The sequence below is a fragment of the Glycine soja genome, chromosome 18, assembly GCF_004193775.1.
Source record: "Glycine soja cultivar W05 chromosome 18, ASM419377v2, whole genome shotgun sequence".
In the NCBI taxonomy this organism is placed as follows: domain Eukaryota; kingdom Viridiplantae; phylum Streptophyta; class Magnoliopsida; order Fabales; family Fabaceae; genus Glycine; species Glycine soja.
The window spans coordinates 11,437,102-11,462,214 of NC_041019.1; the positions used below are offsets into that span (position 1 = coordinate 11,437,102).

The 25,113-nt window shown below is 37.5% G+C and overlaps 1 protein-coding gene, 1 long non-coding RNA gene and 1 pseudogene across 2 annotated transcripts; 2 read left to right on the forward strand and 1 right to left on the reverse strand.

The window, feature by feature from the left end:
* Nucleotides 1-550: 550 nt before the first annotated feature.
* LOC114394684 lies at nucleotides 551-6,635 on the forward strand (annotated as a pseudogene).
* A 473-nt stretch (nucleotides 6,636-7,108) lies between these two features.
* LOC114395600 lies at nucleotides 7,109-15,382 on the forward strand. The gene is made up of 2 exons (XR_003663071.1): nucleotides 7,109-7,396; nucleotides 12,055-15,382. It is a non-coding gene; the product is annotated as an uncharacterized LOC114395600 (long non-coding RNA).
* Nucleotides 15,383-22,533: 7,151 nt separating this feature from the next.
* LOC114396922 lies at nucleotides 22,534-23,583 on the reverse strand. Its single transcript, XM_028359087.1, has one exon. It carries the CDS (start codon nucleotides 23,581-23,583, stop codon nucleotides 22,534-22,536), a length of 1,050 nt encoding a protein of 349 aa, XP_028214888.1.
* Between the last annotated feature and the right edge of the window lie 1,530 nt (nucleotides 23,584-25,113).

Here is a 25,113-nt window from a genome sequence, read left to right on the forward strand (position 1 = left end):
AATGCATGTTTCCTCTTAAAGGTGTCACGATTTTATTTAACTAATTGAGCACTAGTAGTCGATAATGTAAATTACATCATCAATTATACAACTTCATCTAAAACCACTTGAAAGAAAAGTCCAAATGAATGACCATCTAATCAACTATGTTGTAAACACAATTGATTATATTATTACTGGTAGTCGGTAAAAAAGACACAACATTATTTTTTTTAAAAAACAACATGAAGATCTTGTTATCGGGATCAATTTTGACAAGTACATTATTATTGAATTGTTGTGTCTCATTAGTCCTTACTTTCATTCTCTTTCACTTCATATTGATATGAAAGTAAAAGGAAGCATAGAATTAAACTTTTTTTTCTTCAAAACTTTTATCTACCTTTCACTCCGTATTTCACCTCTAATTCATCTTCTAAAAGTGTGTTTGAAAAGAAAAAATGAAAATAATATTAAAAAGATTTTTTTTTTGAGAGATCCACACCTTTTTATATTTTAATTTAATTTTTTTTCTCCTATTATCATCCTTTAACCTATCTTAACGCGCCTTAGGCGTAGCAAAACTACAAAAGAAACTGGATTCGACAAAAGAAACAAACGATATACAAAACATTAACCTATCCATCCCTTCTGTGCTTCCGCCATGACTGATAGTGGCTGGTGTTAGCTCACTTCCCACATACAAGTTCATTCCTTTATTCCCCCATTTCCCTTTCTTCTCTTTCTCAATAAAAAAAATGCTACTATCCACACTTCAAACCCCTCGCTCCCTCTCTCGCCTCACGCGCCTCCCTCACCCCCTCCCCTCCGCCGCAGTCCGAAATCCTATCCATCCGCCACGTCCTCCTCTCCCGCCGCGCCTCCGCCGCTGATCTCGTCCTCTCCCACCTCGCGCGCCTCCGCCTCACCGAGCCCCACCTCCCCGACGACGACGTCCTCCTCTCCCACGCGCGCCGCCTCGACGCCCAAATCGCCGCCGGAGAGGACCCCGGCCCCTTCGCCGGCGTGCTCGTGGGCGTCAAGGACAACATCTGCACCGCCGACATGCCGTCGACGGCCGGGTCGCGCATCCTGGAGGGGTACAGGGCGCCGTTCGACGCCACCGCGGTGAAGAGAGTGAGGGAGTTGGGAGGGGTTGTTGTTGGGAAAACCAATATGGATGAGTTTGGAATGGGTAGCACCACTGAAGCTTCTGCATTTCAGGTTCTCTTTCTTTCTCCCCTAATACTACACTCTTTTTTAAAATTTAATTTTATATACACTCATTCATTCTAAAATGGCTTTACATGAAAATTTTGTAATTGCATTTGGGTTTTTTAATTTGAAAATTGTTATGCTTTTGTTAAATTTAAAGTGTAGTCATTGTGTTGTATTTTCAAGGTTGAATTGTGCATTCAAGCTGAGCTAAACTGTACTATAGATAGTTAGTTAGATAGATAAATAATTGTTAAAAGTTTTAAAATCGAGACATTCTCTCGGCTCGACTGGGTAAAAAACTCAATTTATTAAACGCTTAACAATTGAATCCATAATTCAACGCATAATCAAAGAAGAAATAGAGTTAAAATGTTTTCATATAAGCCTTAAGTTGTTTTCATGAAATATCATGGAGAGCTTATTGAAATCAGCTTAAAACAGCTTGTAGGCATGCCGTAATTTTTTTTCACAAGTTCATTCAAATGCTTACGCTAGCGCTTATGCCATAAGATAAGTTCAAATAAACTGTAAATAAGCTGTTCCAAATGGACCCTTAGATGAGTTTTTTATTTTTTTATAATTAGTGGGAATATTTTTACAGTTAGTTAACTAATTATAAATCAATTTACATATGACTTTTAAATTTGTTGTTATGAATGTCAATAATCTTGCTGTACACAATAATTTAGGATCGAATGATAGAGTAAAAAACATTTACACTTATTGTGTATTGTAATTAAATTCTTAGATTCAATACGTTAACAAGATGATTGATCTGCAATTCTGCATGGTTGACATGGCATGTGTTGAGTGGTGTTGCGTGATGTCAGAGCATTGTGCGATGTCAGTGTTTCTGAGAATGTATTTTCTCAAATTTGATTATTTGAAATGCCTGGTTTGTGTTATTATTTGCAATGAATGTGAGGATAAGTAATTTTATGACCATATGTTGTCTATTTTGTGTTTTTAGGAGTTGAAATGTTGATTGCCTGTTCTATTATGAAAGCAGGATTTTAGTGTTTGCTTGGGAGAGAAAATGAGGAACTAAAATTGTCAACGAATGACTTGATGGACATTAGTCACATTACATGCAATGATATGTTGCTAATTTTCATTCCTGTTATGTTATTTCCCTTTTTGTTATTGAATAATTTAATGGATAGAAAAAAAAAGTGGGGTTGTATTGGCTGTGCCTTACCTGTGGGTTGGCTGTTCTTTTTTCTTGTTTGGTTTATAGCTTTCTTATTTATATCACCCATTTATAACTGTGATTGGTTTACTCAGGTGCTGCATATGTTCATTCAATAGGTGACTGCCAACCCATGGGATGAGTCTAGGGTGCCAGGAGGATCATCAGGTGGATCAGCAGCTGCAGTTTCTGCCAGGCAGTTTGTTGTATCATTGGGAAGTGACACTGGTGGAAGTGTGAGGCAGCCAGCATCTTTTTGTGGTGTTGTAGGTTTGAAGCCAACATATGGGCGTGTCTCAAGATTTGGACTTATGGCGTATGCATCATCACTTGATGCCATTGGCTGCTTTGGTTCATCGGTTGCTGATACTGGGATTCTCCTTCATGCAATTGCTGGCCATGATAGATTTGATGCCACCTCAAGTAAGCAGGTAGGACTCTGAGGTCTTCACTATGTTTGGTATAACTGTTGTAAGCCATCCTATTTCTCATTGTTGACAAGGGATAATAATATTGTTCAGTAAAATCTGTTTCTCAATAAGATGGGTGATTGCTGAAATAACTAGATTTAAGTCTTATTTATTTCTTGTTATTAAGCCAATGTTTTTTCAATAATAAATAATCTCATTTATCAGGATGTACCCAACTTTCAATCTCATTTTCACTCTGTGAGCTCCTTGGAAAGTAAGCCCTTGAAGGGACTGAGAGTTGGTCTGATCTGTGAAACTATTGATGATGGCATTGATGCTGGAGTAATTTCTGCAATTCGTGCTGCTGCTTTGCATTTTGAGGAATTAGGATGCTCTGTGAATGAGGTCCTTATCATTTTTTTTCTATACTTCTGAATGATAACTTCTATAGGTGCTTTGGACATTTATATTATTACAGTTTATATTTTCAGAATGTCCTTTTCATTTGCTATGAACTTATTACAGGTATCACTGCCATCGTTTTCCCTTGGGTTGCCAGCCTATTATATTCTTGCTGTGTCTGAATCATCTTCCAACTTGTCACGCTATGATGGTATCAGGTCAGTGGCTGAACCCCCCTTTCCTATCTCTCTCCCCCTGAATACACACACAACTGACCACATTGTTTCTTTTTATGTTTTAGTTTTTTGTTGATAACCATTAGCCTGGCTTTAACCCTTCATATATATTTAGATATGGAAACCAAGTTTATGCTGATGAGCTAGATTCTCTTTATGGAGGTTCCCGAGCTAAAGGGTTTGGTTCTGAGGTACACACCTTTCAGTCCTTCTTAATTTCAAATTTGGCTACAAATGCGTGGTAGCTTTACATATGCCAGTTTAAAAGTAATGGTTCATATGTGTCTGGACAAGGTCATAAGGGTAAATAGGTGGCAATGTTGGTGGCTGGCCCTGACATGGTCTATTTGGCAGCATAGGAACGGCATACTGTTTTCCAATGCAGTGTTCAATGGCAACAAAGTGTTTGAAGATGCAGTTTTTCTTCTCTGGACCTGGCTTAGAAGTTTAGAGAGGAATTTTACAATACATTATAACCAGTGGTCAAGTAACCTTAGGAATGGTTTTGTTTAGTTGAGGATTTCACATATCAAATCAATCTTTCTGCCTATGTTTCTCAGCCATTGGTTGGTTCCTATCAAGACTGTGTTTAGTCTGATTTTGGAACCATCTATATGGTTTAATTCCTTATGTATTGTATGTACCTCTGGTACTTCATATGAATATATATCTATTTTTGCTGATCAAAAAAAAAAAATGTGTCTGTATTGCTATTTAATCTAGCTTTCAATTTTAAATGTCTCAGGTCAAAATGAGAATTTTGATGGGAACATATTCTCTTTCAGCTGGTTACTATGATGCGTATTACAAACGTGCACAGCAGGTGCTACTACTATTATTTTATGTATTTCTTGATAGGTCTGATTTAAGTCTTGATAATTATGAATTCAGTTTCATATGATTGGTGCAAATACATGTTGCTTCAAGAAGTTCTAAGTTTCTAGTGTTAATTTCACAATCTTCTTTAGATTTAGGATTTTAATGAAGATATTTATGAGTGCATTGTTACAGGTAAGGACCATAATTAGGAATAGCTTTAAGGAGGCACTCAATCAAAATGACATCTTGATTTCCCCTGCAGCTCCTTCAGCTGCTTATAAAATTGGTAAGCATCTACATCTTTTTGCTTTTGCTTTATTGCTCTTTAGTGCCTGCAGTGCTAATTGTTTCATTGCCTTTGGCATTTGCAGGTGAAAAGAAAAATAGTCCTTTGGCTATGTATGCAGGCGACATCATGACTGTGAGCATTTCATTCTTCTAGAGCTAGATTTCTGGCTTGTAGTTTTGATTATGTGTGAACCAAATAGTGTTAGGATGAGGCCTTAGACTTGCACTATTGAACTTCTTCAATTCCACTTAGCTCAAGCTTGAGCATTTGAGCTACTAAAGCTTTAAATCCTTTGACCACATAACTGATGGCGGTCAGATCTGGCAAAAATTGTAGGTTATGCCTTAGAAAATCTAGATGGGTGAAAACCAATCCAAGGATTATCTTGCTTACCATTAACTGCAGGTTTGGTTGCATAATTGCATTGCATGAGTTCTACCTCAACATATGCCAAGTTTATAGTAGTTTGAGTTCTAGCAGCTCTGCAAGGGAATTTGCTATTGGAATTAAGTCACTATTAAGCATAACTAATTACCCAATGGTTAAGAGTTTGATCTTGTGTATTGTCTCAGGTCTCATTAATGTACATTAACATATCAAACATAGTGTTTGCCCTTCTTTATTGGTGGTTTGTCTTTTTATTTTACAGGTAAATGTTAATCTAGCCGGACTTCCTGCCTTGGTTTTGCCATGTGGATTTGTTGAAGGTGGGCATGCAGGCCTTCCTGTTGGTCTGCAAATGATTGGTGCAGCATTTAATGAGGTATTGGCTTTTCCTGTAGGTTCTCTATGTTACCTATAGCTTTTTTTTTCTTTTCTTTCTAGTCTCTATTATTTGTCAAATGAGATATTTGCGTAGGAGGTACAAATCACAATGATCTTATGTTATGATTTGATGTCTGCCTTTTTTCTTTCTTGGAAAGGTTCAAGTATTTTGTTCCAAAATTCTTCTTTTCTGTGAGCATGGATGTTATGTTATATGCACCAAGTTTTGATTGAAATTCCTCTCATTTTTTGTGATGCTGTTCGCTTGCTGGATGATGAAGCAGGAGGCCTAAAAGTTGAGCAGATGTTGAGTTGAAAGACTATAACAATTTAAATGGTATTGGTGAACAATAAGAGGAAACATTACTAATTAAGTTTTCATAAAAAATAATGCCAGCAAAATGAATGAAGTAAAAATTTATAAATATAATCTATATAATAGGAACTCCAAATCCAGTGGTAGATTTTGGGACAAAATTAATCTCTGAGAAGTTATTAGATGATTTAAGAGTGATTTTGACTTGAACAAGTGATTCCTCCTGTGTGTGTGAAAATATCCATCATTTTTTAGGAAAGATACTGTTTGTCAATGTGATTTTCATTGCTTACAAGATTGAAAGTTACCATATAGCCAAAGTTAACTAATGCGGTCTTACTGATATTCTTATTGGAGTCTTTTGTGGAATAGCATATATAATGAAGAAAAATGTGGCATGTGATGATGTACAAGAATATATTTGTGACATTGAGCAACATAATCATCCTTTGGCTGGGAATTAAATTGCAGGGAGAGCTGCTGAGAGTGGGACACATCTTTGAGCAAACTCTTGAAAATTGCAGATTTGTTCCACCAATTGTAGCTGATGATATTGCATACTAAGTATAACTTATAACTTCTCATTCTACATTTTGGTATTCTATCAATAATTCTATTAGTTTCATGACAACGGTGGATGGAACAGGTATTTTTCAGCACAGGTTATACTTCTCCAAATTTTGTAGTCACACTACTGAAAGAGAGTTGGGTGAGAAAAGTTCACTATTTGAAATTGAGTATGTTCATAACAAACCTTCAAGTAGCTTTTTGATGAGGGGGTCATGTGCTATGGGGAGCAATTGTATGAATAATTAATATGTGTTTATTCAGTGTAGAACTAGGTACTCGAAACTTTTGAATACGGATTTTCTAATTTTTTTATATCTGCTTGGATACAAGGCTTTAATCAGTATGCTGGTTACATTGAAATATGCATGTTAGTAGCCACATAATACTTTAATTTGTCATCTCCTAATGTTGTAGTTAAAAAAAGGGGACCTTATTGTTACAATTTGTGTTGCGACTTATCAGACTTTTTGTGTATGTGAACAGGAACGAGAACAATGCAAATTAACATAAATTTCACCCACTTAATGTTGGATGACAGATTCCTGATTTGATAGTTGATACACTAGTGGTTTATAATATGTTTCGTCTTTAAATTGTGTCATGTTTATATATTTTTTTTAAAATTAGTTAATTCCTTATATAAATAATTTGTCGGAATATAAAACTGTTCGGAATTGTTGGACATAGGAACCTTTGGGTCACTTATGTTTTAGTATTTTTTTTATACATTAAATATTAAAAATTTTATTTTAGTTATTTATATTTTTAAAAGAGTTTTATTTTAATCTTTTTTATAATTTTTGTTAAAAATATTAATATTCTATTAATTTTTGAATTTTAATATAATGATGGTTAAAAATTATGACTATCTTTACTTACCTTTACTGTTTGACCTTAACATACCTATTTTTTTTTTTTACATTTATCCCTTTTTTCTTATCTTTCCTTCTCCTTTTCCGTTGTGCCCTATCCCCTGTAGCAGGTGTTCTTACTCACCCTCTTAGCCTTTCAAAGCAAAGAAACCCAACATCAAAGCCACCTTCGGGTCCCTTTCTTATGCTAACATCTACACCATCAAATTCGGCAATACCTTACTGATATCCACCAATGCCTTCCAGAACCTCGCCACCTACCTGATAGGGAAATAAGGGGTAAGGGGTTGGTTTTGAGGACCAGTGCCTCCAGAAGAGAAGAAGAAGGAAGGTAAATGGTATTTTTCATTGATGATGATGTTGTCATTACATAATATTGTTTATACTGAATTCTCATATGTAATCCTTAAGGTAAGCAGGTCTTGCAATTCTTCTTTTGGTTTTGCGTGCTAATTGTACCCCTATTTCTGTAACTTGTTCTTTGACTGCACTATCACCCTTCAACCCTTGTAGAATCACCTTGTCTTCAAGGTGATAGTCTTTTTGTAGTTTGTCCCAGTCTTCCCATGATGTATCATCCGGTGATAGTCCCTGTCATTGCATCAAAACTTCCCACGGGCCTGTCGGCGAAGATTTGTGGTGATCCAGAATGGCCAAAGGGGAGATGACGGGCTGGTCCTGAAAGAAATTACTGGGTAATTGAATTGCTTCATCGAGCTCCAGTGATCCTCGAAATGGTTTCAATACCGAGCAATGGACGACAGGGTGTATGCGGGCGTTGTCTAGAAGTTGCAAGCGATACGCTACTGGTCCAATGCGTTTGACAACTCTAAAGGGCCCATAAAATCTTTTGGCCAATTTGCCCTGCATCTCCTGAGGACCCTTGGCCGAAAGCTGGCGATGAGGTCTAAGTTTGAGCAATACCCAATCTCCTGTTTGATATGACACCTCGTGTCGTCTCGTATCCGCAAAATGCTTTATAGCGGTTTGTGCCTTCAGGAGCTTTTTCAAATGTCTTGGAAGGTTTCCTCTCTGTCTTTCAACATGTCCTCAACCGCATCCAGTTTAGATGACCCCGCGATATATTCAGGAAAATTGAATGGTTTGTGCCCGAAAGTAATCTCATACGGAGTGGACCCTATTGCCACGTTCCAGGAAGTGTTATGGGACCATTCAACCCAGAGGAGTAGCTTGCCCCACGTTCGCGGCTTGCAATGCACGAAGGTATTGCTCGATAATCCTATTCATCACTTCCGTTTGACCATCACTCTATGGATGGTATGTAGAGCTCATTCTTAACTGCATTCCACTGAGTTGAAATAACTCTTGTCAGAACTTACTAACGAGCAGAAGGTCCCTGTCGGAGACCAGGCTTCGAGGTAACCCGTGAATCTTTCCCACATTATCCATGAACAAAGAAGCTACTGTGTGAGCTGTATGTGAGGAAGGTAACATGCCCAGATGGATTCCCTTAGAAAAGCGATCAACTACAACAAGGATGACTGAGTTGCCGTGATATAAGGGAAGTCCCATGATGAAGTCGAGGGAGAGGTCCTCCCATGGACGATGAGGCACTGGGAGTGGGCACAACAACCCCACCATCTTCTTAGTTTCATACTCGGTACACTGAGCTACGAATCACGCCACATCATCTCGGAGGCTCGACCAACATAAATTTTTGGATATGCGAGCGAGTGTTTTTGCGACCCCATGTGTCCACCTGTAGGTGTGGAGTGGTACTCAGTGAGCAGGGTGGGAATCATCAGAAGTCCTTGTGGTAACTAAATACGACCCTTCTCGAGGATTAAGTTGTGAGCAATCGTGGACTCTGGATGCGACGTCGGCGATTGCATAATAGCTTGTCAGTGATTCACATAGGCATGACAATTTTCTAGTTGCTTGCGAAGTTCATCGATAAAGGTGAGGCACGAGACAAAAAAGGTCATCAGCAAAAAGGATTCCTGCTCTGGAAGTATAGACAATGCATCCACAACTTGATTATGAGTTCCTGATCGATAAATAATTTGGTAATCATAGCCCATCAATCTTGCCAAGTATGTGTGTTGCCCCGGTGTCTGGATCACTTAAGTTAACAACTCCTTGAGGCTTCGATGATCAGTGATAATGGTGAAATGGTGGCCAAGCAAATATTGACGCCATTTCTTTACCGTCGAGGTTATCACGAACAATTCACGCACATATGTGGAAGTGCGTAAGAGCCTGGGACTAAAAGGATTGCTGAAGAAGGCAATTGGGTGCCCTTGTTGTGACAGGACCACACCCATTCCTACCCCCGAGGCGTCTGTTTCCACGGTGAAGGGGAGTTGGAAGTCTGGCAAAGCTAATACCGGTGCTTCCGATAGAGCGCGCGCTTCAATTGTTCAAAAGCTGTTTGTGCCTGAGTCGACCATTGGAAGCCTTTTAGCGTAGTGATTTTAACCAAGGGTGCTGCTATGGTGGTGTAGCTTTTGATAAAATGACAATAGAACCTAGCGAGACCCAGGAAACTTCGTACTGCCTTTGTGGACTGAGGAACAGGCCAATGATCGATGGCTTCCACCTTAGAAGCCACTAGTTGCACTCTTGTGTGGGAAACTAAATGGTCGAGATATTCCACCTGAGATTGAGCAAAGAAGCACTTAGATAATTTTAAGACAAACTGGTGGTCAAGCAATACCTGGAAGGCGACCTCCAAATGAATAAGGTGTTCCTTGAAGGATCCACTGTAAATCAGTATATCATCGAAGAAGACAATGATAAAGCGACAGAGGTAGGGTCGAAAAAGTGTATTCATTATGGCTTGGAAGGAAAAGGGTGCATTACACAGACCAAATGACATTACTTTGAACTCGTAATGGCCATGGTGAGTGCGGAAAACTGTTTTCGGAGTATCCCCAGAGTGCATTCTTATTTGGTGGTACCCTTGTAACATATTAAGCTTTGAAAAACAACGAGTGTCGCCTAATTCGTCCAAGAGTTCATCTATGGTGGGAATGGGGAATCTGTCCCTGATCGTGAGTGCATTCAAGGCACGATAGTCCACACAACCTCCACAATCCATCCTGTTTCTTAACCAAGAGTACCGGAGAAGAGAAGGGGCTGGTGATGGGCTGTATGAGTCCCTTTTGAAGCATGGATTCCACTTGGCTCTCAATCTCCTGCTTTTGGTAATGGGGATAGCGGTATGGCCACACATTAACTGGGGTAGTGTTAGGTAGCAGGTGAATATGGTGGTTGGTGTCCCTTTCCGGCGGCAGTTTGTGGGGAGCCTGGAACAAGGAATTGAACTTGTTGAGGAAAGCTTGAACGGTGGGAGGAATGTCCTTGCTAGTGCCATCAGAGTGGTCGTCAGAAAGCACCGCGATATGGAAATACATGTTGTCCTGTTGTTTACGGAAAAATCGGCGAAACTGTGGCAAAAAGAGCGAGTTCAGAGTGGACTCATTATCCCCTTTGAGCTCAATGAGACGACCCTCGTGGAAGAACTTCATGCATAAGGAGTTGTAATCGGTGAGGATTGGCCCCAGAGATTTTAGCCACTGGACACTGAGGACAACATTGGCTCCCGATATCGGCAACACATGAAGGTCAACGGTGAACTTCGTATCCTGAATGTCCACTGTAATGGCTTCACATAGGCAATTACACTCCAATTGTTGGCCATTTCCCACCATTACCCGCAAAGGAGTTGTGGCTCGGGGCGACAGACCCAATTGGTGTTGAATGAAGTTGTGCGTACTTCCTCCGTCCACCAGCAACACAACCTGATGATCACTAATGAGACCCAGAAAATGGAGTGTCTCCGGGGCCACATTACCCGCTAGAGAATTAAAGCTTATTTGGGTCGGGTACGGGTCAACAGTATCGGGCGGGTCAAGGGGCGGGTCACTTGCTTCTATATTAGACAGAGAGGGGTCCTCATCCTCTGTTATGAGGAGAAAAACCCTAGAGGCGCAACGATGACCTCTATGGTATTTCTCGTCATAATTGAAACAGAGCTCGCGCTCTCGCTGCGATGCTATTTCCTCTAAGGATAATCGCTTCAAAGATGGTGGGGAAGGGCGGCTGGGTAAGGGGAGTAGAGGTGGGGGTGGTATGGGTTGTGACGTTCGGCCACGGGGCACCTGGCAGCCATCGAGGAGCTTCTTCTCCTGAAGACGGGCGAGGCCTGCCGCCTGGACGAGGGTCAAGGGTTGGTGCGCGTGGACCTCGCAGCGGATTTTTGGCGTCAAGCCGGAAACGAAGTAGCTCAGTAAAAAAGGTGGAAGAAGGCCGATGATTCGATTGGCGAGGTCTTCAAAGTCTGACAGGTATTGAGCCATCGTCCCTCTCTGTGTCAATTTAAAAAGGCCCCGGTAGGGTCTTCGTATTGGGAGGGTGCAAAGCGGGTCTGAAGTGCCTGGAGGAAAACCAGCCACGACGTGAAATGTCCATTGTAAGTCATCCATTGGAACCAGGCCAAAGCTCTGTCGTCCATATAGAAAGAAGCAATGATAAGTCGTTCTTGCTTTGGAGTACCGTGGTACTAAAAAAAATTGGTGATCTTAAAGATCCAACCCAAGGGGTCAGACCCATCGAAGCGAGACACATCTAACTTGATTTTGTGGTTTACTGCAAGTATAGGTGAGGGGGACGGGGTGGGTGAGGTTGTTGCAGGGACTTAGACTAGTGGTGAGAGGTGATGAAGAAGCTCATCGATTTTGGGGTCATGGTTTGCAAGGATTCTCCAAGGGAAAGCTGATGGGTAGTGAGTTTAAGGATAACATCCTCGAGTTTGTTTGGAGTTTTGGTTGAATCGGCCATGGCAACGAGAACGAGAGCACCAAATTGATAGGGAAATAAAGGGTAAGGGGCTGGTTTCGAAAACCAGCCCCTCCAGAAGAGATGAAGAAGGAAAGTAAATGGTATTTTTCATTGATGATGATGTTGTTATTACATAGTATTATTTATACTGAATTCTCAATAACAAAATATTTCCTTTTGTGCTAGAGAATATCAGAATTGGTTATGCTTGTCCCCCCTATACGATCAGCATCATTCAAGCAAGATCTTCTGCACCAGCTCATACGTAATCCTTAAGGTAAGTAGGCCTTGCAATTCTTCTTTTGGTTTTGCCTGCTAATTGCACCCCTGTTTCTGTAACTTGTTCTTTGACTGCACTATCACTACCCCTATGTCGAAGTCCCCAACCTTACTCTCATTGTTGTCGCCACCAACCTCTTTATTGACCAGGAAACCATATTCCATATCTTTTGCAAATGTCCTAACAACAACACCACTAATTACATTATCGGGTAAAAAAAAAATAACCCACTTGAACAAGAACCTAAATGTGCAGAAATCCAACCACAATAGCTTAACCCTAAACGTGAACTACGAGATTTGGTTGGTTTTGCAATGATTAGCTTGATCCCGAACCTGAACAGCGAGATCTAGTTCATTTAGCGGTGATTAACTCGATCTCGAACCTGAACAATACTCTTAGGTCTATTTGGTTTGTGGCTACTGTTCTCGGAGGTGGTAATTGCATTATTGTTTGCGGTGGAGGGTATATTGTTGTTATTCATAGAGGTGGTAATTGCATTATTGTTGTAGGGTTTTTGGGGTGATTGTTTTGGAGGTTAATGAGTCTGTGCTGGTTTTCGGTTTTCGGCGAGAGAGGTATGTATGTGAAGGATTTTTTTTTTTATCAACCAACAAAGAGATATATATATAAGGCACAAGAAGTGCATAAATAGCTGACAAGCCAATAAATAGCTGCTAGATACAAGATCATGGTAAGAATCTTATCATGCATAGCCTGAAAGTGCATAAAATAAGATTCTAACCTATACAAGTACGATATATATAGGGGTTGAACCCCACACATCACACAAACACCTATAAATCAACATTTTTAAATTCGAGAGTTTATGGTAAACTTGTGACAATTTCATAAATTTGGCTTGTAAGTGCATAATAGTATGTTTTATATAAAAAATAATAATAAAATATCTATAAATAACATACCAATTAAACATTTTAACAATATAATAAAGTAAAATAGTAAATCATAAATTTCACAATACTTAAATAACTAAGTCTCGTAATGCATCACTACTAGATAATAACTTCTAGATGTTATAATAATGATAGAATATTCCCATCGAGGGTTTGATATTATCAGAGGATAAGGGTTTGAGGTTGGTAGAGATAAAAAAAAATTATTCCGGAATAACATACTGAATGGATTGGAGGCATGTTGAAGAATAAATAAATAGAAAACAACCTAAAATAACTTACGTTTTGGTCTAATTTTTTTACTTGTTGACTAAGTGGTAAAATTGAGAGTCTATAGAATTTACTTAGAGTTTATCGAGTTTATCTAGAGTTTACTAAAACAAGAGTTTACATACGAGTCAACTCACAAAAAATAAGTGGATTTGTAAATTCGTAAGAGATAACGAGTTAATTCGAGAGTGTGATAATCATGCCTATGATAGTAAAGACAAACTGAATTGGGTTACTACTAAGAAAGAAACTACAGATATAGGATAACCTTCGACCTGCATGCTCCTGTGTTACACATCTACTGTGAGAAAAAATAGTTAAAGGTCTTTACTTTTCCTTTCAACCATGTCCATGCATAAAACAAACTATCCTCCATGAGTTTAACTTCATCGAACCCAGTTTCATCAAATACACACGCATTACGATGAAGCCATATGCTCCAAAAAATGGTGCACCACGCAATCTGTCATCTCTGATTTGTTACTTTAGATCCGTGTAGAATGTTAGCTAAAATGATCATCCACAAACCATGGGCATGCCGAGATAATTCCTACCATCTGATACCACTGTCACCAAACATAAGATACTCGAGGACACACAAAGAGGATATGATTAATGGATTCATCCACCTGGAAACAAAAAGCACATCCGAAATCATCGTTTAACACATGGATACCCCTTTTACAAAGGTTATCCCTAGGGCAACCTTCAAAGCTGCCCTCCAAACAAAAAGCTTGACTTTTGGAGGCACATCGAACTTCCACAAAAGTGTAAAACAAGCAAAAACTTGGGGAAAATTCTGCATTTCCTATAGAGCATGATAATTCACATAATAGTATCCCATTTGTTCCCCTGCCCAAAACCATTTATCTGCTTGTGTCGGCCTTAACGTCATATTATGGGTTAAATTTAATTACTAATGCATCCATTCCCTCTTCCACAAGGGTTGTAATTGGTGGTGGTGGTGGCAACCCATGTAACGAATAGTTGATGATGTCATCATGTGCGTTGGTTGTAGCTTGGCATGATGATGGTGCATGTGTTAGGTGTTGGTGGGAGGAGTTGGGGTAATATGGTGAATGTGGATTGAAGAAGATGAATAAGACTAAAATAAAGATAATGACAATTTTTAGTGGCATTATTTTAAATTGACTATTTCATAATTTAAAAGTTTTAAATAGTATTTGTGCCAATGTGTTAACCACATCAAGTACATACTCATGCGGGATATTATGTGAAAACTTTTATATCAATATTGATCGGAATATCACCATGATTAGATAAATCTTAGTATTTTATTGTGTTTATATTTTATGTTTATTTTTAAAATGACTTCTATTATTATTATTATTAGGAAAAAATATTTTTTGTCTTTAAACTTTTTAGAATTTATGTTTTTAGTTCATATATTTTTTATTTTTGTCCTTAAACTTTCTTTTCATTCTTATTATTAGTCTTGATTTTTTTTCTTTTCTTATAATCCTTTTAAGGGACTCTAATCACCCAAAAAAGTTAAAAAAAACTATAAAAGTAAGGATTATAAAAAAATTAAAGGATTAAAATAGATAAAAGAAAGTTAGAGAATTGAAAACAAAAATTATAAAAATTTTAAAGACAAAAAAATAATAAACTCTTGTTATTATATGTTAACTTTAGATAAATTTAATATGTTATATTATAGTTGTGTCATGTCTTATAATTTTTAATTTTTGACACATTCTTGTATTTGTGCTTTCTGTGGCCCTATTGGTTCTTGGCGAGGTTGAAGGCCCATGGTAGTTACTCAACTGCCTTTCCTGCCATTTACTTATACAAAACATTTTATGTCTTTAATTATATATCTTAACTTTGTTATTATTCGCCTTCTACACTTTCTGTCTTTGGCATTAAAGTGTTTGTACAAATGAATGCAAGTCTTGTCGTCTGCATCGGAGCCGCCTGCTTCACCCATCGCGTTTGGAGTCATTTGAACACATTTAATTTAAAATTAAAATGTACTTAAACAAAAACTAAGTCCAAAGGGTCCAAAGTGCCTTATATTTTGTTCGATCTCATTCCAACATGTTTACTAAACGTCACTTTTATCGTGTTTATTAGTCTGTCTCTATCTTGCAACTCTCCTTAAAACAGTTTATTTGCTAAATTTCGGTACATCTATTAGAAGTGCGGGGTTCAAACTGAACAAACGTGCTGCGTTTTTATTCAAACTTGTTCATTTTTTAAATGCCCTAAAAAAAGGATAGGAAGAAGAAAAAAGGAATAGATGAAATTTTGTTTATATATATATATATATATATATATATATATTCATATAAAAAAATAAATTATAAAAATATAAAATTTTCAGAATTTATATTATTTTTATTTTAAAATATTAATAAATTAGAAAATGTTATTAGAAATGGATTTTTTTTATCTTTTCATTTTTTCTTAAAACTCAAATCTTAAATATATCCTGAATTGCCAATAAATTTTAGAGACTATAATTTAAAACTATAATTATTGATTAGAACATAACAATTAAAAATTAAAAATATAATTATTTGGCTTCACTCATTAACTATTATACTTTCAATAACTTGACATATTTTAAAATTGTGATTCTGATTGATTCAACAATTATATATTATCTTTGATTATTTATGTCAAATTTTATAAAAACTAAATAACTGTAAAAAAAAATCAAATGTTTCATATTTTTATATATTTTGTTGATTTTGATTTACACGTATAATGAGTCAAATAATTTTAGATTAATATAAAAGTTTTACATATCATTTATGGGTTTTGAAAAAAATATAATTTGTGATTCATTTTTTTTTTATACGAATGGGAAAAGATAAAGCAGAAAGCAGAAAAGGAAACTATCGCCTAACTGAATGCAACAACTCCTACCGCATCAGCAACCAGGTCGAGGAAGAAGCATATGCTACAAAAAATCAAATCCTGATTTTGCAAGAACATCGACACAATTATTACCTTCATGGAAGGTATGCTTCAAGACAATGACCCAGTCCTGAGACAAAAATACGAGCAAGAATAGCAACATAAGGATGGAAGCCAGAATCTCCATTCTTGATTAAACTAATGGCTACCAAGCTGTCAAACTCACAAATAGTTTTGCCGTATCCATGATTCCAACTCAAACACAGACTGTGATAGATACCAAAAAGGTCAGCATTTGAGAGCTTCCATCGGGGTTAACCTTGACGAAACATGAAGGCGGGGCAAATGAGCCTTAGTTGAGGTTGAAGTATCATAGCGAGTCAACATGTCATGCACGACGTGGATTTGGTTGATCAGGTACCAAGGTGTTCACTCCTTATCTTCAAAAACCTCCATGTTCTTGGATCTCCAAATCATTCAGCAAGCTGCTCCGCACATAGTGCTTGCCGAGCCTGTGCAGTGTCGTTGCAACCATTGGTGAATGTTATCATCATTCTGTTGAAAGACACCGTAGATGGCCAGCATCGTCCAAATCCTCCTGGCCTTTGAGCAGTCCCTTAGAACATGCATTGTTATCTCCAGGAAGAGCCCTCACCTGTTACAACGAACATCAATAGCAAGGTGCCGAGAAACCCTATAAACGTTAGTGGGTAATCTTCCATGGCTAACTAGCCAAAGGAAGAATTTTATATTTTCTGAAGTGTTTTGCGACCAAATCCATGTCCAGTTTTCATTGTGGGTATTACGGATAGTCGACTAAGCAGCGAGCCACCAACAAGCTAAAGTAGTATCATACTATCATACTCTCCCCTTTGAGCAACACCCGCACGATCTCGTCATCGATATCGCCATTCAATAAAAGACTAGCAGCTTTCAAGCGATAAATCGTTGGAACATGCGTAGCAAGTCTATTCCAGTTCCAAACACCATCCTCATGAATATCTTTCAACAAATTAAATATGAGTATCCTGAATATTTATACAGTCCACCATCTCACCCAAACAACCGACCATTTGTCAAACCATAAGGAGATGTTACCACTGCCAACTCTTAAAATGAAACCATCCTTCAAGTGCTCAAGGGCCTTTAATATAGAACCCCACAGTGTAGGAAGTAGGAACAACCAAGCCGAGGTTCCCTTTTAAGGACTGGAAGGGTGCTTAGGCATTTTGAAGTCAAGAGCTTTGGTAACTCCTTGGCGCGGTCATATTTAAAGGTAAGATTGAGTATGGGTCCACGACACTACTGAAAAATATAGATTTAAGGTCGATGTTGATAGGAAAAGGTATTCAAAAAACACATTACAAAATAAAATGATTTATTTTATATTTAAATTATATTATAAAAAAATGGCATATTAAAAAAAAGTGTACCTGTTGATAAGCTCTTGAATCAAAAGAATTCTTTAATAGTGTGAAGACTCTACGTGTATCTACACCGAGACGGGCTTTTATTCATCAACAATTTTGATAAGTGGAAAAATAAAAATAGAGAAGTGATATTGAGATGCTTTCAATGCGCAACCTAATGCTCTATTTATAGCACGCTATGGATACCAAACTTATCAAATCAAACTCATTATTGATAGTATCCTTTTTTAAGTTATATTATTTATTGTTATCTTTTATTGCTAACCATTTAGCAGTTAGAATTGAAATAATAATTGACCAAGTCAAACTTGTATCTAGTCGACTTTTCAACCCAAATTTCAAATACAAAATCATACATGTTTGTTTCTCTTCTTTCACCAAATCTTTCATATTATTTATATTTTCAGTGCTAGCAAAAATATAATGATATTTTACCTTTTTGAAATCAATTAATCATTTGATCATATTAAATTCTCTAATTTAATTAATCATCAAATATTAAATATAATTTCTTTAACAGAGATTAGAACACTCATTTGTGTGTGACCCCATAAGTTCAATACTAAGCCGGTAATATACTAATCAAGGTAGGCGTTTAGCAACACTCCTTAACATCCGGATAGCATGAAGTAACATTTTACATTCAAGAACCATTAGAAGAGTAGTGTGATAATTTCTTCATCTTTACAGCTCTGAGTTAACTCTAACGTATGGTATTACTGTCAAACCCTTTTGAGTTAACTCATAATGACTTAAGAAACTCATTTCTTCTTTCATTTAATTTTCCTGGTCAGGATATAATTTTATTCATAAAGCTCAAACTCATTACCAAGAGTTGATGGATTCCTTCTTGGTTAATCATTAATTCTACATGTATTTAATCATATCCAATATCCATTCAACAAGTGCTCTAAAGCATTAGGTGCCCAGAATCAAAATACAACGAATAACTTGTTAATTACTATGACAATCTCAAGTCAAAGAAAACTATTATACTTCTTCTTGATAATTTTCTATTGACAGTTTATGATAAATTTTAACCATTAGAAAATTTCAATTGAGTTTGTTCAATGATCACATCAACATGTGACTCATCTATAAATGCAAATTAATAAATGAGATCTATTAATGTTTATCCAATAAATACTATCACATATATATTAATCTATCCGGATTATTGATATCCTATTTACAATAATCCTATGACCAAGAACGATTTAGATTAAAATTAGAACAAACTTGTTTCTCATTATCATAATCTCTATTATAATAACAACTCTTTAATTTTAATCAAGGATATTATCAAATGGACTATTTAATCAAATAGTGAAATATGGCAATGAAAATAAAATAATACTTTATTATTAAAATTAGAATTGATTACATGATGACTTGGATCGTGAACATACAAATTTATTTCCAACAGTGCTAACATCCATTTTTCATAAAATCAATGTTAAGAAAAACGTGATGGCATATGTGTAAATAAAAGGAGTTCGTTAACATCGATTTGTATGAGAACTTGATTTTTAAAAATGCCTCCACTCCCTAATCTCCACTTACTCTTTCACGTTGTACTCTCTTCCTCTCCGTTTTTGTTGGGTCTCACGCTGTCGCTGCCTCTCACGCCTCTTTCTCTTTGTTGAAAACTGATAATTTGGCAATCTCACAGGGAAGAAGAAGAAGGGAAGAAAGAGAGCTTTTCTTGTACAGATTCAAAGAAAACAGATTACTATTCTCACACTCAATTTTTCTCTTTTTTTTACACAGTACTACAACAAGCTATATATGGTTATTCTTCTAATTCTGTTATAACTACCACTAACTAACATACAAGTGATAGAACTAACTAACTAATCATCTGAATTATCTTTTTATCTAACACTCCTCCTTAATTCAGATTTCATTTGAGCTTCTAAGTCCCATCTTTCTCCTCAGATCTTCAAACCTCTCCTTCTTCAAAGGTTTTGTCAAAATGTCTGCAAGTTGATCTGCAGATTTGCAAAAATCCAACCTCAGTCTTCCATTGTACACTTGATCTCTTAAGTAGTGAAATCTAGTCTCAATGTGCTTGCTCCTTCCATGAGCAACAAGATTCTTTGCAAGGCTTATAGTAGACTTGTTATCCACCATCAACAGCATTCCATTCTCAGATTTTACCTTCAACTCATTCAGCAAAGCTTCTAACCATATTGCTTGACAAGCACTCATGCTAGCAGCTATGTATTCAGCCTCACATGACGATAAGGCCACCACGGATTGCTTCTTTGAACACCAACTGATAGCTGCATTTCCTAGCTGAAACAAATACCCTGTGGTACTCTTTCTATCAATTTTATCCCCACACCAATCAGCATCTGAAAAGCCAATCATCTCACAGGAATTGTTACTCAAGTTTGTAGGAAACAACAAACCAAAACCAATAGTCCCTTTCAAGTACCTCAGTAGCCTTTTCACTGCATTCAAATGACCTTGCAGTGGTGCTTTCAAAAATCTACTCACCAAGCCAACTCCATATGCTACATCTGGTCTGGTATTGCATATATACCTCAAGGAGCCAACCATTTGTCTGAACATAGTCTTATCCACCAATTTTTCAAGCCCAGATTGATCCAGCACAGCACTAGTTTCAACAGGAGTTGAAACTGAGTTACAGTCAAGCATCTGAAACCTCTTTAGGACATCAATTGTGTATTTGCTTTGGTGCATAAAAATTCCAGCCTTTGTCCTCTTGAACTCTATGCCCAGAAAATATGATAATTCTCCAAGATCTGACATTTCGAACTCAGACTTCATCTCTTGCCTGAATGTCGAGATAGCATTGCAATCCTTTCCTGTTATCAGTAAATCATCCACATATAAACATACTATGAGGGTATCTGAAAGACTTTCTCCTTTAACATACACACCATATTCAGTAGTGCATCTCATGAATCCAATTTGCAAGAGAAAGGTATATATTCTCTTGTTCCAAGCTCTGGGAGCATGTTTCAGACCATACAAGGCCTTATGAAGCTTGTACACCTCTGTTTCTCTACCTTTCATCACAAACCCTAGTGGTTGAGTGACAAAAACTTCTTCTTATAGTGAGCCATTAAGAAATGCAGATTTTACATCCATTTGGTGTACTTCCCAGCAATTGTAGCTAGCCATTGCTATTACAAGTCTAACTGTTTCCAACCTAGCAATAGGAGCAAATACTTCATCATAATCCAGACCTTGCTTCTGCAGAAATCCCTTTGCAACCAGTCTGGCTTTGAACTTTGTTACTTATCCTCTAGGATTCAACTTAGTTTTGTAGACCCATTTTACTGCTATGGCTTTCTTTACTATTGGTAGCTTTGTGAGACTCCATGTCTTGTTTCTCTCAATAGACCTCAGCTCTTCTTCCATTGCTTCAACCCAATGTGAGTGCTTCAAAGCTTCTTCCACGCCAATAGGTTCCATCTCAGCAAGTAAGGCCATATGGACAAAGTCACCATCAGCTGTAATCAAGGAATCTGGGAATATCTCATAGTCATCCAGCCTTGCAGGGGCTTGTCTATTTCTCTGAGGTCTCGTTGATACTGCTTCATCATGAACAACATTGTCTTCTGTCCCTACATCAGTGTTTAGACCTTCAATTCTGGTTCTCAATTCAGATGTGCCTTGCTTATCACTCCAATTCCAGGATTGACCCTCATCAAACTTCAAATCTCTACTCAACACTAGTTTCTGAGTTTGAGGATTAAAAACCCTGTATGCACCAGTAGAATGGTAGCCGAGAAATATGAGTTTCTCACTCTTGTCATCCAATTTTCTCCTTATTGCGTCTGGAACGTGCTTATAGTAGATAGACCCAAAGATTCTGAGATGGCTCACACTTGGTCTAGTGCCTGACCAGACTTCTTCTGGTGTCTTGTCTTCCAATCTCTTTATTGGACATCTATTCAGCAGATACACAGATGTTGAAACAGCCTCAGCCCATAATTTCTTTGGCAGGTTCTTTGTCTTTAGCATGCTCCTTGCCATGTTGAGGATGGTTCTATTCTCCCTTTCTGTTGTGCCATTGTGCTGTGGAGTGTAGGGAGCTATAACCTCATGTTCAATCCCCTCCTTAGTGCAATAGGATTTGAATTCATTTGACATGTATTCTCCTCCACCATCTGATCTTAGCACTTTCAATTTGGACTCACACTGTTTTTCGACCAGAGTTTTCCAAATCTGAAAAGTGTCAAACACATCACTCTTTTTCTTAATAGGATAAACCCACACCTTTCTAGTGAGATCATCAATAAAGGTTACAAAAAAACCTATTTCCACCAAGAGACTCCTCCACAAAAGGACCACACACATCAGTATACACAACTTCAAGTGGTTTAACAGTTTTTGTAGGTATGCTTGAAACCAAAGAATTTCTAGCTTGCTTGCCTATTAGGCATTCATCACATAGCTTCTCAGGAACTCTAATGTTTGGTAGGCCTGTTACTAAACCTTTTCTATTTAGTAGCTCTAAGCTTTTGAAATTTAGATGGCCATACCTCTTGTGCCATAGCCAAGTTTCAATTTCTGTGGTGGACTGCATACACTTCTGATCACTAATCTGAATTTCAATTCTAAATGTTCTGTTGGCCGAGAGTGGAGCTTTTAGGACACTCTTCTTGTCTTTATCAAAAACTTTCAACATGTTGTCCTTCATCTCCATTGTATAACCCTTTTCAAGCAATTGTCCAAGGCTGAGTAAATTTCTTTTCATCTTGGGAACATACAAGACATTTGAGATGCAGGCTTTCTTTCCATCTTTTCTTTGAATCATCACGCTCCCTATCCCTTCTGCTGTAATTGAGCTGTGATATGCGAATTTCACTGTGCTTTTGGAAGTCTCATCAAGTGTTGTGAACCACTATCTTCTCCCTGACATATGGTTTGAGCAACCAGTGTCTAGGTACCAGAAATTAGCACACTGAAGATCATTTTTGGTGGTAACCATCAGCAGATAGTGATAATCTTCTGTATTCTCCTCTTGTGCCAACCTTTCTTCTTCACCTTTCACATGAGAGCCTTTACTGAATGTATAATCAGCTGCAAAATGGCCAAAGTTCCTGTAGTTGTAACACTGCACCTTCTTCTTGTCGACCCATTTCTTTTTCCCTGAGAATTGGCTTCTTGGATTTGACACAGCTTTCTGTGAAGATGATCCAGAATCACCACATTTTGAATCTTCAGTCTTTCTCCACTTCTCATCACGCCACTTTCCTTTGTTCTTTTTGGATTTGTCTCCTTGCTTGTCAAACTTTCTGCTTGTTTGAGCTTGTAAGGCTTGATCATTGTGCTTCTCAGGATTCCTTTCTCTTAATCTCTGCTCATGCGCTTCAAGTGAACTTTGTAGTTCTTCAAGCTTGAAGGATGTAAGATCCTTTGATTCTTCAATGGCCACCACAATCTGATCAAACTTTGATGTCAGTGTTCTGAGCACCTTCTCAATCACCAGTTGTTCCTTAATCTGTTCTCCACAGCACTTCATCTGATTGGTGAGTGTGAGAATCTTGGTGAAATACTCAGCTACTGATTCAGTCTCCTCCATTGCAAGAAGCTCATACTGTCTTCTCAATGTCTGAAGCTTTACCTTCTTTATCTTTTCTGCACCTTCATAACTCTTTATAAGAATATCCCATGCTTCCTTCGAGGTTGTGGCATTTGCAATTTTCTCAAAGTTGGCATCATTTACACATTGGTGAATTAGGAATAAGGCTTTGCAGTCCTTTTTCTTCAAATCTTTGTAGGTAGATCGTTGTGCCTCAGTAGCACTGGCACTGGGTTCTTGATACCCGCTCGTGACAATCTCATACACATCTTGAAAACCCAGAAGAGCTTTCATCTGCACATGCCATCGATCAAAATTCTTTTCACCAAGAATTGGGAGATTGTTCATCGGAACTCCATTGCTCGTCATAGCTCAAGGTTCTTCCTCTGCTCGAATTCGTCTTCCTCAAAAGCGTGGATTCACACAGAATCTCCTTCGATTGCTTCAGTCTCAGGTCCCTCCTTTCACGGGTTGATTCACACAGAAACAGACCCTTCAACCTTGCTCTTGATACCACTGTTGAAAACTGATAATTTGGCAATCTCACAGGGAAGAAGAAGAAGGGAAGAAAGAGAGCTTTTCTTGTACAGATTCAAAGAAAACAGATTACTATTCTCACACTCAATTTTTCTCTTTTTTTTACACAGTACTACAGCAAGCTATATATGGTTATTCTTCTAATTCTGTTATAACTACCACTAACTAACATACAAGTGATAGAACTAACTAACTAGTCATCTGAATTATCTTTTTATCTAACACTCTTCCCCTCTCCATTCTCTCGCTACCTCTCACGCCTCCAGTCCATTCTCAGCTCCGTTACTCTCACATCTTTTTCTCTTCACCTTCCTTCCTGGTGTCGCTACCTCTCGCACCTCCAATCCGTTCGCGCCACCACAGGTACATCTCGCCGCCCATACATTGTGGTTTGAATGTGATGTTAATGTAAGGAATTTGTTTGTGAATGAGATTGTTGCGTCTGTAATTTGAATTTGACTTATCCATGGAATACATGTCATGTTAAATTCGTATAATAAAGCCTTTGGTGGCTGGTCTTGTTTTAGAACTATGAATCTTAAGTTCATAGATAAATGAAACACTAATTTGAAATCAACAAAATTAGTAAACCTCCTCAACTAATGGAAGACACTGCTTCCTCGATCGTTGGGCTCCCATTTGCCTTGGTCAATACGTTGCAACCAATCTGTGACATTATTTTAATCAAAAGCCATTGCGCCCCCAATGCTTCATATTATTCCCTTCTTTTCTTTTTTGGATCCCTCTGTCCGTAACCACTTTCAGTTGGGAGCTACGGGGTCTTCAAATTGAATCAAGTTATTTTTTGGTCAATTGTGCATTTTCAAATTTGCAAGATTGAGCTAATTAGGTAATAAGGAGGTAGATTTAGAAAATAAATACTATTTTATTTTTATTTTCTTGTGGCTTTTTTTCTTTTTTGGTATATGACATTTTTTTCCTCATTGTTAAATGCTTTTTAATATGTTTATGAGTATTATTTTTATTGTTCCGCACACAAAGTTATTGGAATAATAATAAGCTACTTGACAATTTTGAATTGGATTTCTAAACTACTTTTTTTTTTCAATTGGTGTCTAAAGCTTGTAATTATTTTTCAATTAAAAGACAAGGTGGAAAGCTTCTTTATCAAGAAGAGCAAAACAAACGTTACTTAATTGTGTAATCCACGTCTCCAAGATAAACCTTGCATCCAAAATAATGATTGAGTAAAGGAAAAGTAAGCAAATGGAGTAGAGTATTGTAGCTTGAACTTGGGTTTAAGGGTGTTGAGTAAGTTATAATGATTCAGACTTAACTTTTAGTTTCAATGGACATATGTAGACTAGAATTCTCTAGCATAAGGTGCTAAGGTAATCTTTG

Bases quoted from the DNA above. Each gene is read 5' to 3' on its own strand.
- LOC114396922 (XM_028359087.1), bottom strand. From the start codon at position 23,583: ATGACGAGCAATGGAGTTCCGATGAACAATCTCCCAATTCTTGGTGAA.